We start from the raw sequence: 16,050 nt of genomic DNA, 5'->3' as shown, positions 1-16,050 counted from the left end.
ATTCAAGATAATACTTTTATTTTCCGTCGTTTACACAAGCTTATTGTTAAAATCATATAAAATTTCACATAAAATTGTTACATTTTAAAATTGACGACATGTTTCGATATACAATCTTATCATCGTCAGGTCTATCAAAATTAAAATTAAAATCTGGTGTATCTGTTGCTCTGCTTATATTGTTTTTGTTTTTACTCGTTTTTACTACATCTCCAGGCTTCTTCGATTTTATTTTTGGAGACGCGCCTGGGTGCCTATATCGGGTTGTGTATGAGGTGCGTGTCCGTTGTTATTGAATGGCAGACCATCACACCACAAAACAAGATATAAGCTGATTCAAGATACTGCCTGCCTGTTTACAAGTCTGTCCTTCCTGATATTTGCTTGGAAGGACTCCAGATAACAAGGAGGAACCCTAAGAATGCCTGGTGCTGCAGTTGAGACTTACACTACCAGGCCCCTCCTGCATATTAGCCATCATAACATTTGTCTAGAAAACCTAGAATGAAAATTGGAAAAATAAATTTAAAGAGCCCAGAACCAAGAACATTCTGAGTGCTAGAGAAGGTTAACCAAGGTCCAAACCCGAGTTGAGTCACAAAAAGGTAAAAGTGTAATGGAGTTTACTACTATTGAGGTAAGCCACTGGCTTCCATGCAACAAATATCTGGTTCAAGACCAGCCCATAGAAGTGAAGATTTTTTACATGCTTTTGCCTTTTATTGCCTCTGACAAAGTCAATTTTTTTATTTTGAATCATACCATGCATCTATTGTGGTTAATATACTGTGTTAAAGCTGTGGGGCCCCTCTTTTGGCTATCATACTCATAGTCTATTAATTGTGGGCAAGTTGAAAAATGCACACTGTGGGTGCTATCTTCTAAAATCCGCGCTTTTATCCTTTGAGATGAGCAGAAGCAATAATAGTTGAAGGCATTACCTGAAAGCTTACAGCACAAGAAGATGCTGAAGGACAAAGGGATAACAGTTTATTTTCTCACATCATTCTTGTACAACTAATTAAAACAAATAAGGTCACTTTTTTACCTGTGTTCATGCTAAGAACTTAGCAACATGGAATTTGCAAGAATATTCCATCTTAAAACAAAGTAACACAATGCAACAAACCACTCAAAAAGACTTGCTGTCCTGCTCAGTGGTAGCAGTACATAACCCTTTCACTGCCATATCTGTTACTCTTCACAGAGGTTGTATTAGTATGAAGTAACATTTGATTAGGTTTATGGCCATATGCTTGTACAGGAATGTTTTTTTCTTCCATACATAACTGAAATTTGTTTGTAAGGTTTATATCCAAGTTAAATTACAGCTATGGAAGGCAAGAGACCATGTTCTTACAACTATAATGTGTGTCACAGGTGACAAGTGAGTTCTGATTTTGTGCTTAAGAAGAGAGAGAATTACAAGTTGGAATGCCGTGAGATTGCTTTCATTTGAATTGATTAACACAGCATCTGTCTTCCATACGCTCTTATGAGTTGGCAGAGCCATGCAATGACCCATCATTGTCCATTCATTTGAAATAAGTAAACACTTTAAAAACTCTGTAGTTTGTGTGAACTACAATTGTCAGATTTTTGGTCTTGCATTTTTAAAATTAAATAACCAACTTAAAAAAATTAATTTTGCAAATATTTGGTTTGTTATGAAAGTCATGACAAAAGGTACTTATTGACAGTAATGAAGACTGATGCTGATTGGTCTTGCCAGTCCATTCTACTGCTCAACCAACCACAGCACCGGTCTTCAGTAACAGCCTTTGTAGACCTCTATATTTTTATTAGTATTCTAACTTCTTGTGATTATCTTTCCGTAGTTTGAATATTCATGTTGCAGGTCTTGTGTACTCTTGTGGAAGTGTGAAACAGAAGCATTTGGAAATATACAGCTGGACAGACAGAACAGGTTCACTGCAGCAGTGTTGTACAAACCAGTGAACCTGGTTCTGCTAAGCGACCAAAGTCTAATCTGGCCAATGCTTAAGAGGCTGGTTTTCTGTTATATGTAATTCACATCTATATATGTGTGTCCAAGAGAGAGAAAAAGCCCACCAGTTCCAATTAAGATGTTGGGGATATTGTCAAGAAAAATATCCCTCTTCCTGGCAGGAATCAAACTAGCTATTCAGGTTAGAATGAACTATCCTGGTTCATACTGATGATGGAAGAAACAGTCTTGTGTTATGTATCCATCTAAGTATTGGATCCTAATGAAACATAAAGATATTGCAATGCAAAGTATAAATAATTTTTAATTTCATTTCTGAAATATATTTCAGATGAAGTGTTTAGATCTTACAAGTATTTTATATAATGTATTAATTTTTACTCTGATTTATTAATTTTACAAAAAAGTATAACTCTGATTAGAGCTTCACATCAGGTTGAAGTAATGTTAGACTTATACAGATCAAAAATTCAATTCATCTGATAACTTTTAATGTGTGTTCCACAGTATCAAATTTTATAAAAATCAGTAAAGTAGTGTGGGAAATGAAACTTGTGGTTAAAAGATCTCCCTTTCATTTCTTAATTTTATTCACCTTGTGAAAATCATAAGTAGTAACTGTCAAAGAATTATTATTTATTATTTTGGTAAAGAAGTGCTGTTTCCTGTTAATGAGACATTAATGCTAGTTCAAGCATTGGGTGGGTGGGTTACACTGTGCAACATTTTCACTCTCCCTTAATTTAACAACAATAAGAAAAATATGATTTCATACTGCAACATCAATTTGTGATTATTATGCCCTCAGGCCAGCTGAAGGGACAAAGAAAGACATGTGTCAAACTGAATTGGCTAAGTATAACAACACTGTACGAAATATATAAAAAGTCAGTCCTCAACAAACAAACTATGTACATTCTCTTCTGTTTGCTTCTATGGACACATTGAACCCTGACATCTACAGAATGCTCCAGAAAATATACAGGACAGGCTTCTAAAGACAATATAGATTTGAGGTATTTTCCTTCTTCACAGTTAACACTTCCTTCTTCCATCACATTCACAGATTTCACAGACTTCATGTTTCCTTGCTTGTGTCACAGTTTACATCACAGGATGCTGAATATATGTTAATTTAATTAATCTGAGTAGGATTAATTCAGTGAAAGGATTGGGGTCTCTGTATTTATGACTGTGTAAACCAATGTTATGATTAAGTTATTAATTAGACAGGTTAATCATATTTTAACAATAAACTACTTTCCTTAGTTGACTAAAAGGTTTAATATTATGCTATAAATTTTCAAATCATAGAGTTGTAGAAACACTGTATTGGACATTGTCAATTGTCTGAGGAATATTTGATATACACAACATTTCAGAAGTTGGCTCTGCTCCTATCTTCAGGTGATTGGCTGTCATTACACTGACATCTTTTTTTGTATTATTAGTGACAATGGTCATGATTAAACCCAGGACCTTTCAAATGCTAGGCTAGTATGCTAACCACAAGACTACCGGGGTGGCCAGAATGTGGATGTAGTTTTAACTCTAGTTATGAGATACGTCTAGTTTTCCTACTTCATAGTAGAGGGTCCCATATGGAACTTATAACTAGACTTAGTGTAATGATGGCCTGCTCTGTTGTGTTGAGTACCAGCTCTCTCAGTTTTCTAATGATTCTGTTTTCTTCTTTGTGTATGATATCTGCCTTATTCCATTGTCTTCTACGGACCTCATCCTACTAGTGTTCTGCTGTTTTGGACTTGGATATTTCTCCTATTGTTGTATTGTGTTTGTGTTCAGTGGTTCTGGTGTTAAGTGGAAAGAAATGTATAAGAGAGACAAGAAGATCACTTAACACCAAAATTACCAAACACAAATATAACACAAAAATGGGAGAAATATCCAAGTCCAAAACATCAGAACAAGGACCATAGAATGCAATGGAATAAGGCAGAAATCATACACAAAGAATCAGAGTCGTCAGGAAACCGAAAGAGGTCACCAGTCAACCAAACATAAACATAAATTCCATATGGGTCCCTCTTCTATGAAGTAGGAAAACTGGGTGTGTAAATAACTACAATCATTTCTGGGTCACCCCAGTGGCCTAGTGGTTAATATATTAGCCTAGCATTTGATAGGTACCCAATTCAATCCTGACTGTTGTCACTAATAATACAAAAGCGAATGTCAGTATAATGGCAGTGCTAAGTCCTGAAACGTTATAAATGTAAAATATACCTCAGACAATGGACAATATACAACACAGTGTTCATATAATGAATCAGCCATTCTCACAACACTTCAGAGAGTTATTAAATCTAAGAGTGCAAAATTTGTCTTAAAATATTATATAATTTGCTCTGCTCATGGCACACACATTTGCAACAAACATTTATTAACATTTTAAGTGCTTAACTGAGCACTGATTGCATTCTTCATTAATATCCATCTTCTGAAATGTCCTGAACCAACATTTTGGTGTTAGAACTTGTGTTGCTGTTAACCGATAATCCACAACATAATGTAAATTATTAAAGATCGTAACCATTCAGCAACTCTAGTTCAAACCCACTCATTTGAAAGATGACAGGACAATGTGTGCGGATGAAGGAAAAAATATGTATCCTCATATTCAAGTAAGAATAACCAGAATGGATTTCTTGAAAAAGGTTCAACTTGAGCATTTTTGGGTCACCTTTACACTATCATTTGCCACCTATATTCATGTGTATACAGAGCTTAGTTTTGCAGACTCCTTCCTAAATACATCTTTGTTCAGAGTATGCCTTTATTTTAGTCTGTAGGGTGGTTAGGGTAAATAAATGTTATTTTTACTTCTTTCTCTACTAATTTGTGTTATGGTAGCATTTTCAATCTTCCATACAGTAAAACCCTCAAAAGCTTTTCTCTACATGTAACTCAATTATGCTACCATAGTTATTCATGTTTATCCTTTAGAATATGATGCTGAAAAGGAATTTTTTTAGGTTTTTCAAGAATTTAAATATTCTTAACACTACTTGAAATGCCATGTGACAAATTGAAAAACACTGCTTCATAATTTAACAAATGTATGTGTCTAACAAACCAAGGTGATATGTCATTACCATATTTAGTTAGTTAGTCTGACGTATCTTGTGTTCTGATTATATTCTTTACTGAGCATATTTTTGCATGTAACAACAGTTGAATCATCTCATCAATCAACAAATATTTGGCTACAGTATCTGAAGTTTCAAAATTTGTAAAAGCTCATAACTGCCATGTGTGGAACATATAAGTAATATTTGAAAAGTGATAAAGATGAAGACAAAATAACATTTATTATGAATTATGCATGTAGTTAAAGTTACTAATAGTAAGCCCCAATAGTGGAAGCAGCATTCTGAACATTACATGTTTAATAATGGGTTCTGCAGCCTTGACAATTGAAAGTTTGCTTTCTTCGATTAAAGTGTATTGCTATATAGTGTTCACATCTCTTTTGTAAAATAATACGCAATCCAACTCCAACTATTATTACAGAGTATGAACTTTGCCTGTGTGCAGCAGAAACATGAATGCATTGTATATCTCACTGCAAAACATTTCTAACAGTAAAATAGAACAAGATGAGGTAGGTATAAAAATGTGAAATGGGGGCTTAACCCTAAAGAAGTGTGGGAAGTGTGAGTGAGCAGATTTGTAAGCCCATGAGTCAAAACATGTGACTCATGCTGGTTACACTGGATAACGTGGTTTGTTCTATATCACACAAACATACACAGCAGTAGCAAGATAAGAAGATGGTGTAGATAAGAAAATATGGTATGAACAGTGGTCCATTGTAATATTTGTTAACATGAAAAACATCTTATTATATTCCACCAGCTTACTGTTGGATGTGAACCAAGAAATAAACTCCAGTGGTTCCCAACCCTTCATTCAGAAGACCAGAAACATATCTTGCCACATGCCCATGTTGGTCTTCTGGGTTGTGAGGCCATGTGAATGTGTACGTAGATTCCTAGCGTTTAAGAGAAGAATACTTTCTGTTTCCCTGAAATGTTGATATCTACCTACATGTCCAACCACATGTTTACCATGAGAACCTCAAACACAGATCTTGTCAGATGCTGAGAACCACTATAGTGGCCAATGCACAAGATTGTGGTTTATCATATAAAAGATTAAGATTTTACCTGGTGACTTTAACATTTTATTGCTGTAAGTATCATTAAGCTAGCTATATTATTAATTAAAAATATAAGTTGTTATTATATTTGTGATATTATTTTAATTTACCTTGCTATCAGTTCACTGTGCTATCTGAAGTTGAACACCACACACCTTCAAAATGTTATTTGACAACTCAGCCAAACACATTGGCAGTTGTCTACCTCATGCTTTCAATGATTAAACACCTTAAAAACTGTCTGTATAAAATTTCATGAATGTTTTCCATTTTAAAAAGTGTGTAAAATAAAAAAATAACCCGAAACACTTATTTTAACAAAAAAGTAATGCTATGAAATTCAAGAAAGAAAGCAGGTGGCAGCAGTTGATTTGGTTTGGTTTGGTTTTGGTTTAACCCTCACCATGTGAAAGTCCTTGCTGTTACACAACCCACCACCTTGTGTATTGGCCACAATAAGAGACATGAAGCCTAGTGCACAATGTAGGACGGTTCTAGATGCATAATGTGCGGAGCTCGCTATGTGTTGCTAGGTTTGCGCACCAGTGTAGATGCTCTGCGTGTCCAGTGCTGTGGTGATACAGGTGGCGAGGCCATGGGAGTGGTAGGGGCAGAACCCACACGTCGATCATCCCAACTCATAACACCAGGTGGCAGCTCTGACACATCAAGTCGTGATCCTGAGCGAGATGGGGGAGCAGATCCCGTGTAAGAGTGCAGACCTGCTGGTCCACTTCTTGGACGCCGGCTGAGTGCATTACTACGAGTTGCGCTGGGCGTTGGAGGAAGCATGCGTGGAGACTGAGGGGGTGTAACACACTGTGCACTGGATTTGCGCCTGAATATCCTGTAAGCAGCAAATTATACATTCATATGAATATTACAAGTTAGTATTGATTACTGAGGCTAATGGAATAATCTGAAACATGAATAATCCTACCTACATTATCTTATTTTCAGCATTTGCATAACAAATTACAGTAGTGTCACAATAATTATAATTTCTGCAGCTCTGTGTACAGTAGCAGCAGGATGATATGTCATGTTTATCTCACCATATCCTCCAAATGTCACAGAATGTGAAGGGTGTTGTATAGAACGGACTGGTAAAGACATAAATGGGAAGGTTGAGAGAGAGAGAGAGAGAGAGAGAGAGAGAGATATGACTGCATGCTTCACAGGTATTTTTGTGTAAGTATTGAAAACTAAAAGTGATCATCAGAAGCGCATAATAATCTGCTATCCAAATAATTCACATGTGCATAACTCTGAGTATATTGTAAATATACCTAAAGTACACCATTACCCACTGATTCTAGAGTAATTACTGAATATATATTTTTAGTTGATTAGTTTTCAATCAGGGCTTTTCCAGGAAAACATTAATTGTATCATCTGAGAGGATCGTACATCACATGAATGGGGATAACAAACTCACAAATAGTAAAATATTCTTTATACAACTGAGTAGGATACCAAAATCAGTTGGGAATGTACCTTTTATTAGGTCCGCGGCACATGCCCGTGGGACATGTTTGTCCCATGGCGCAGTCCCCCTCGCAGAGGTCTCGGGAAAGGATGAGGCTCTGATATGATGAAAGCATGAGACGACACTGCTCTTCATCCTGCGACACTAGCGCCAGGCTCGGATATCTCTCCTTGAGTCTCCGTCGCTCCTGAAACAAGCATGCTATCTTTATCTTCAAAGCCGTGTTCAAAGAACTAAACCATATCACAGTAACAGTCCATGATTCTGGGAATACTACAGTTATATCTATATTCTCTCTTTGGGGTTACTGCATGAGTGCCAAATTTTTCAAAATGATATATCGTGTTACTAGAGGCAATGAACCATCTGATTGAGGAATGTAGAGACAGGGGCATGGGAGTGTATACAGTCATGTTATTAAAATTCCTAATTTTGCATTTTTAAAGATGGTTAATTCTACTTTAAAAGAAAATATTGTCAATTTTAAGCACATACACTTACTTAACAGGCAATTATGAGGAAGTTAATACTGTATCAGTTGTTATGAGTATCCAAAAATAAATTATATTTGCTTAATAAAAATGTGTCTGACGGTCAAATGCAAGGAACCATCCTTCAGTCTGTATGTTCACTTGTGCTGTCACTCCACATTATTTTATTAAATTGCATTTAATTTCCATACTAACAAATGATACCTGTGTAGATGGATAAGGGGATTTACATACAACAACAAAAACTTCCATGTTGTGCATAATTTATCAAGTTTCTATAGATGGCATGTATCATGTGTGATATTTTGGGAGGAGAGGGTGGACCCATGTCCCTCCTTTTGCCCCTAATCTCCATCACCTAACAGTGCTACACATCATGTCATTCAGAGCAGTACCTCTGCAAGTTTGAACATCTCAAAGTTCTGCAGTTGCTTTTGGAAGCCAAAGTTAGGATTGGCCACAGCGCGACCTACACGCACAACTTTCAGGGCCTCCTTCCAGTTGAGGGATGTAACACTCATTATGTAGGCCACAGCCACTGTCACGCTGCGAGACATGCCTGCAAGGCTGCAAATATCACAACAGTAAAATTCAGTCCCCATATAAAACACAACAATCAAATGCATGCTTGCAGATTTCAGACCTAATATTAAAATACTCCTCATAGGGAAGGTGTACTTCAGGGATGCAAATCTTTTGATTCCACTGTATTAGTATATGGCTCATCAGTTGTTTAGAAAATATTATTCTGTCACCTGTACAAAATCAAATTTTCCGTTCCTCTGTAATATAATTTTTCAAATACGCTCGTTTTTAATTTCTCGACATCTTTTGTCTCATCCACCTTCAGGGAACTCGTTTACCTGAGCTGCACAGGCCTTTACGAGTAATCTTATTGTTAGCAAATTTAATTGCGTGGAGGACCGTATAAGTCTTATTTTTGTTTGTACTTCGTTAAGTACACCAGAGCCGGATTAATTTTGTCATCTTTATGAGGTCTGTGCTTACGCTATGTGTGCGCCAATCTCATGTACGCTGAACCGTTTTTGACCAAATTTATGAACTACAACCGAACGTCGCGGCCGAATTATTAGCATTGCCACATATTAAGGAGGCCTGGGTTCAAATCTTGACCCGGAGGCCGTATATCCTGGCCGAGGTTTTCGTGGTTTTCCTCAGTCCCTCCGTGAAATGTTGGGATTATTAGTTTAATTAGGTCGTGATTGCGGCCTTCCAGGTATTTCCCAATTCATTCTACATGGGTCATCCTTACACTCGACCCTGTCCGCACCTCACTCAGACCATAGACTATAACGTCGTTAAATAAACCACAAATAAATGGTAAAAGCGGGAACCGCCTGACGCATTACAGTGTTTTACAAGGTCGTCGCCGCCGGCGCCACCTCGTGCCAGATCGATCACGACACCTTCAGTCTTATTTGACGGCCCTTCTGTTTCATTTCCGTTATTCTTTTTGTGTTTTTCTTTTCCGTTTTAATTTTGGGCTTCTTCTCTGTTTTATCTGATTTTTATCAAAAGTTTCCTTCCCGTGCTTAAATTTTACCCCCATGTGTTTCATTTTGCTCTCTTATTTTTCCTTTTCGATTTTCCCTCCGCTTTCATTTTTCGTGTTTTTTCCTTCTGTATTTTCTTCATAGTTTGTCTAACATAGCACCGCATTTTGTATTTAATTTATGGTAGCATTTTAAAGCTTAAATGAAACAAAGTTACTATTTTTATATTTATTCGTAAACCAGCTCTGCTCTTACCACCGAAACTTCATTTAATTGTTCCAGCAAAAAGAACACTTGTTTATGCAGTCGTTCCAAACATTTTAACAGGAATATAGGATTAAACTGGCTTACGGTTCCATTGCCGGTCATGTGTTATATTGTTTTGGAAGTGATGAAAATACACTCACCACAATTATATGTTTCAGACATTTATACGATACCGTTTATGTATCGTGAAGTGCTTATAACAGGGCATTTGTCACTGGCGTGCAGGGAAAACCCCTAACAATCGATGCAATGGCTCGGACATGTCCTTTGTCATAAATCGTTAGTCTCGTTCCGATAAGAGAATTTGATTGCACAAGACTCTGGCTGTAAGTTGAGCACGATCCCTAGCCAAGGTTTTGTACGTACGTGTATGCATTTTTTGTTTCTCTCGATCGTCAGCACTTTGATTACAATCGCACTGACAAACAGCTTCACAAAATTTGGCCCACAGTAAACTGGTTCGTAAGTTATTAAAGGGCTCATGTGAGCTATGTTGAAATATGACGAATGAATGATAATGTACGATGAACTGGAAAGGAAGGCAGAGAAAGTCGTCGCTGCCTGTTACGGATTGAAAAATATTACGAACTCGAATTCAGGACCTTCCAAACACAACGCTTACTTGCAAGAAATCGATAGGACAAGCAGCGTAGAGGCACTCACCAGTGGATGAGGACATTGCCGCCTCGCAGTCTGGCCGCGTGGATGAAATCATTGCAGAGCGGGAAGTACTGTGTGAGATTCTGGTCAGGAGTGTCGGACGCCATCACACACAGGTAGTGTTTGTCCTGCAGGAGAGAGACGGAAAGAAGAAAGGAAATAAGAAGAGAATAAAAGAATTCAAAGACAGGAAAGATAAAACAGAGCGAAAGCAAGGCATCACCCGCATTTTCCCATATTTGTGGTCACGTCACATCTCATTTGACGCTGCATTACCTCTGCAGTTAAATAGTGTCTTTAAACAACTTCACAACTATCATCGCCGTAGTTTGTCTTTCTATGTATGATAAACGTTACCACAATTTGTGGACAATGGGCCATATTGTCTTGCAGACAAAACACTTGGAGCTCTTTAAGATACGGATAAATAATTGCAAGGTCTCAGGGAAGCAAGGGATAGGAGAAAAACGTACGTCTAAAAGGAGAGAGAAGAGGAAAGTACGCCATCGTCAGAGCTGTGGCCAGTATTTAGCTGGGATTCGTTACCGCGGAGCCGCTCTGCTCAGTTCAGATTCTGCCCCCCTTTTAAGAGCAAGTAATTGTACTATACGAGCATCCGGTTCGAACCCTTGTACAGAGCGTTGCTTGTCTCGTCTTTCTCTCCACAACATGGCAAATTCTTACGGAGTGCAGTTTCCTTGCCGCGTCGTGTATAGCCACGATGTGTGTGATCTTGAAGCGTTCTAGCTGAGAAGAATCCTTTGAATCCCGGTAATTGCCTACGTACAGACCGGGAAGCACCTGAAACACAACACATTATATTTCGTGCTGAGGCTGAAATGCGATAAACTGTTCTGAATATCTCATTTCTTATGCAAAGTCAAATTGTCGTTGTGCGTACGCGTTGTCATGAAGGCGAAAAGAAGCAGTGGAGATAAAGTTCGACATTGAATAGGAGGCTGGGTCGGTCGCAGAGCCGGTTTCAACACACTGGTGAACTGTAAAATCTCTGCTACTTCGGGGAATCGAATCGTGGTCGTACGGTTCGTAGCCAGTCGCCTTCATGACTGGTCAAAAACGAATCATCTGTTGCTTATGAATAACGCTGATGAGGTGAATTAATTTGATTTTTGTAGTTTGTGCATTTTAGTTAAATAACACTAATTCATTTTCCACGCATTAACTTCGGTACTGGACTGAGCTTCACACTCCCCTTCAGGAAAAGCCTTCCGGTGACCATTGAAAATGGAACATGGGGCTAAGAGCCAATCTGGATACGTTGGTGGCGAAGAACAGTTTTTGTTTGCACATGCCAGGGTATAAGCTACGGACTTTAAATATCTCAATAATCAATTCTCATGTGGACACCCGTGACTTTGTAACATTCCCATCCGCATGCCAAATTCCTCACGAGTCACATGTAATATCGCTCTGCATTTTCCTTTGGTACCATGAAAACGAAATGCATAAGAAGTGTGAGATGTGTTGAGAAACGTAGACAATAGCTTTCATGCTATACCTTGAAAAAAGACACGAGAGGAGAGACGCCCCATGGACAGAAATTTGTACAATAAAATCTATATGAAAACGAAAATGTCAGTCTTGGGGTCCCTGATTCAAACGTGAATGAGAAAGTCGAGTGGGCCCACTGCAAATTTTTATGTTAGTGATTGTGCACATTTCGAAAATTAACGTCCCCACTACTTATCAGACTGTACTTGATTGTTTTCCGGCCTCCGATCAAAGATAACGACCCATCCTACAAAGACAAGAGCCACTGTTGACATTATGACATTATGACGTGTTATATTAAACGATTAAAGAAGTGTAACTGCGAGCATGTAATTATGGTTTTTACAGGTTGCAAGTCTGGCAACGAGCCACTAATGGCTCCTGAACTTCCCATCCGCCATTATAGAGAGCGGCCACTGTCTCTCACCTTCATATTGTTAAATCTGTCTTTTACAAACGAGGTTCAGAGTAGTATCTGAGGTTCTCACCACGATGAGGTTGTGTCGATTGTCATGAACACAACATTTATGAATATTAGACAATGCGCCTATCACGAGAACCTAGCATTGTCTGTAGCGTGTGGGGGTTTTGGATGAGGAGAGGCACGGAAGAAGTCTTGCGCCGTCCTTTTGCTTATTCCCCAACCTGTAAAAACGACCCGATTTTGGGTTCCGTGGATCAAGACGTAATACAGGGTTGATAATCACTGTGTGGAGAGTTAATTTGTCTTAATATATCCGAAAGTGGATAGAAAATGCAATAGTGGAGATAGCAAGTAAATTAGGAAGGAAGAAAGAAAGAATAAACAAGAGTTGACGGAACGAAAGGAATAAGAGAAGAAAGACACGTTAGGAATTCATATGCTTTCGCTTTGTTACTGGCTCGAGATTTTCAAATTTCTGAACGCCAAGTTGTGATGCTGTTTTATACGTGGCGTAAACAGGCAAGGCGGGCCGGCAAAGGTTTCCAATATAAAATTTGATCAAAATCAGTCCAAAGTTTCTATAGTTACGAGATGATACAGTATAAAAAATCTCGTTTGTTTCATTATCCCGAAACCCGCAAGACTCAACTGAAAAAGGACACATGTGGGTTCACTTTTCTCTACTTCTGTTCGAAATACCTTCTTCTCTGTTAAAACATGTAGCAAGTTACGCTCGAGATGCGCACAGAAACGCAAGTTGATCTTCATGTAGTGTCCGTCATTGTTTAGCCGAAATTGAAATGTACCAGCACATTTTAGTAAAATTCCCAGCATCAAATTTCATTTTAGTGGTTCTCGCGCTGTTGTATGCGGACAGACAGACACACGACGGAGCTAACAGATGCCAATGTGCCAGAAAGAAGAAAAGGAAGGAAGGAGAAAAATAAAGGAAGAATGAACAAAGAAAGGGAGACACAGAGAAATGAAGGAAGGGAGGAATGAAGATGTATGGACCTTGGTCCAGATCCGTACTCTAATTCTTTCCATGTGATCATTTATCCGTAGCATGTCATTTCGTGGCTCTGTAACAAACAAGCAAGACCCACAGTGGTGCAGGCAACATGTGTCAGGTTTCAATATTCAGTTTTCCTGTCGGTGAAATCCGCAAGTTTGTAGGACTCCTCACTTCCTAATCTTAGTTAAGCGAACCTTGACCTGGAAAGACAGATGAAAGTCGCGTTCGGTGAAGGCAGACACTCTGGAACCATGTCAGACGAGGCCATTGGCGACAAACAAAGATTTCGGTGTCGAAAGGATGTAAATCTATTTTTACAAACTTCTGAGAGACATAAACTGATTAATGATGAAAATTTATGTTTTAACTGACTCAGTAACTTTTCTAGCTGATTCACTGTATGAACTTCTTACTGAAGCATGTCGCGTGGCTATTAAATCATGTAGCAGTTTTTTTCGGAAATACAGCTTTTTTACATCAAATTCGTCATCTGTCATTGTATCAGCCAAAATGAGACTGAGTAAGAGAGAGACGAAGAGGCCTCCCTTTGTCTTTACAGACCAGAATAATGCATGTGATTGCATGCCCTCTGTAATCCGGCCAGTTAATATAATCTCCAGTAAAGACACCGTATTGCATGGTCATAAATTCTGTTCTGTTGCTAGATAAACTAACAGATACCAGAGATTTTACCCTGCATAAAGGTTTGTTTGTGGTTTATTTTTCAATGTTATCAGTAGTTCAGACTACATAGCATCTAATGATGGGATGATGAATAAATAATGAATTGGAAAGAGAAGGAAGCGGTCTTGTCTATTTTAATGTACTATCCCTGTTATTGGAGGAAGCAAGCACATCCGAAACGTCAGTAAACTTCTGCCAGATTACACGGTGCAACAACTCAGAAGACAGCCATCTTTATTGAAATTATTGTTATTATTATTAATTCCATGGGCAAGAGTCTTTGATAAGTTAAAATCGCTGAACTAGTTAATTTCCCCGCCTTCATAGAACCAGAATAGGCATCCAATGTCGATAAGAGACCACCATTTTTTATAAATACTGCTAAACTTAAAGCAACAGTAGTATCCCTGGGTTGTAGCGCCAGACTTCTACCAGACCGACAACACTGCGCTACAACCCAGGAGTCCAACATCGACAGTTTCACCGTCGTGAGAACCTCATCTCACAAGTTTCTGAAAGTACGTTCTTTTGGAGCTCGTGTTTTGCATACTGCGGTATCTGAAGTACGAGGAAAGTAAAAGACTGACTCAGGTGTCTTGTCTGTCCCTCAGCTTGATGTGTCTGTACTGATAATGAAATCAAGAGGAACATTGACATTGGCACGTTCTTTTATTTGTTTCGTATTTATCTGAAATTGATTTTATGTGCTGTTGTCAAGCACATTAACATATTACTTGCATCAGTTTAAGAACTGTTAATTTCCCCGTGTCGAGAGCGAACTTCAGTTTTACATCAAATGATTAAAATTCTGGTAATAATTGATCGTTTTGCGATTTATGTGGTGCAGTAGTACAGATTGTGTGTAAATACTTATCTAGCTTTAATAATTACTGGTGCAGCGTATACTTCTGCACGGTACTGTTTGTGCTACTACAGTTACCCAGCACGTTGTCATCGTGCAGACGATATGCTGTCAAGAGAAAGAGAGCAAGAAATGTGTGTGGCATAGCTGAAGGAACGAAACACCTCTCATGACAACAAAAATCTAAGAATTGACCTTATATGGGAGAGACGTGGTTACTGACCTTGTTCATGCCATTGCCCATGGCTGCTCCGCTCTGCGGCGTGTTCACATGTCGACTGAGGCCCGCAACCTGCCGGCCGGCAGGGGCCGATCGATATGACCCGACCCAATTGAGGGGGAGAGGGAGAAATCACAGTTCCGATTTGTGCTTGCACACCATCTGGCCGCGTTATTTGCAGTTTTAAAATAGCTCCACACTACGTATGATTGCTGAGCGGACTAATTCGTTAATTACATGGGGACCTTGATTGAATTCAAGATGTCAAGCCCGAGAGATCTGAGAACCCCGGTTAATTCGGAAATGAGATTTCTTGATACCAAATGATCATCAGCGGTAGAACTAAAACTGAATTTAGAAATCTAACGGCAGGTTTGAGCCGCCCACAGTAGTCGCTGTCCAGGACGCAAGGTCCTCAACCGCTACAATACTAGGATAGTGGTTTCTAATTCCTACCGATAAACCATTTCATGTCCGCATTCTTCTGCGTTGTGTGATCCTGTCTCTTGCGATGAACCTGTCCAGGAATTTGCTGTAGCCTTTTGGAAACCACATAATAGCTCAGGAAGATGGTTTGATTTTAATTAAATATTGAGAGTATCTGAAAATCGATTCAAATATTTTAATCGACTTATGTATCACATGTTCTAGATACGGGTGTTTGGGCATGTTTTTATGTTGCGTTGTAAATGTTTAAACCTATTGTTCATCCCCTCTCTTATTATTATTTCTTCGTCTCAAAATTAATTCGGCCCGAATA

At 38.5% G+C, this 16,050-nt stretch overlaps 1 protein-coding gene across 2 annotated transcripts; it reads right to left on the bottom strand.

The window, feature by feature from the left end:
* Positions 1-973: 973 nt before the first annotated feature.
* Positions 974-15,378, bottom strand: LOC110831649 (dual specificity protein phosphatase 22). Of its 2 annotated transcripts, none has more exons than XM_087352329.1 (6): positions 15,294-15,378; positions 11,201-11,374; positions 10,577-10,701; positions 8,528-8,699; positions 7,650-7,828; positions 974-6,999 (listed from the first exon to the last, which is right to left on the bottom strand). In XM_087352329.1, exons 1-6 carry the CDS (start codon positions 15,312-15,314, stop codon positions 6,672-6,674), a joined length of 999 nt encoding a protein of 332 aa, XP_087208455.1. In that variant the 5' UTR covers positions 15,315-15,378; the 3' UTR covers positions 974-6,671. The 2 variants fall into 2 exon arrangements, with proteins under 2 accessions (XP_087208455.1, XP_087208456.1); XM_087352330.1 differs by having other exon boundaries at positions 11,258-11,374.
* Between the last annotated feature and the right edge of the window lie 672 nt (positions 15,379-16,050).

Source organism: Zootermopsis nevadensis, unplaced genomic scaffold (genome assembly GCF_977971745.1).
Source record: "Zootermopsis nevadensis isolate Lab colony 2312 unplaced genomic scaffold, Znev_1.0 Znev_ptg000021l, whole genome shotgun sequence".
Taxonomy (NCBI): domain Eukaryota; kingdom Metazoa; phylum Arthropoda; class Insecta; order Blattodea; family Termopsidae; genus Zootermopsis; species Zootermopsis nevadensis.
This window is presented reverse-complemented; position numbering and strand designations above follow the sequence as displayed.

Excerpts from the sequence above, each read along its gene's own strand:
- LOC110831649 (XM_087352329.1), bottom strand. The coding sequence starts at position 15,314 with ATGGGCAATGGCATGAACAAG. Across the intron at positions 11,375-15,293 it reads TGGGCAATGGCATGAACAAG|GTGCTTCCCGGTCTGTACGT; the intron begins GTCAGTAACCAC and ends GTTGTGTTTCAG. Across the intron at positions 10,702-11,200 it reads AAGCAACGCTCTGTACAAGG|GACAAACACTACCTGTGTGT; the intron begins GTTCGAACCGGA and ends TCTCTCCTGCAG.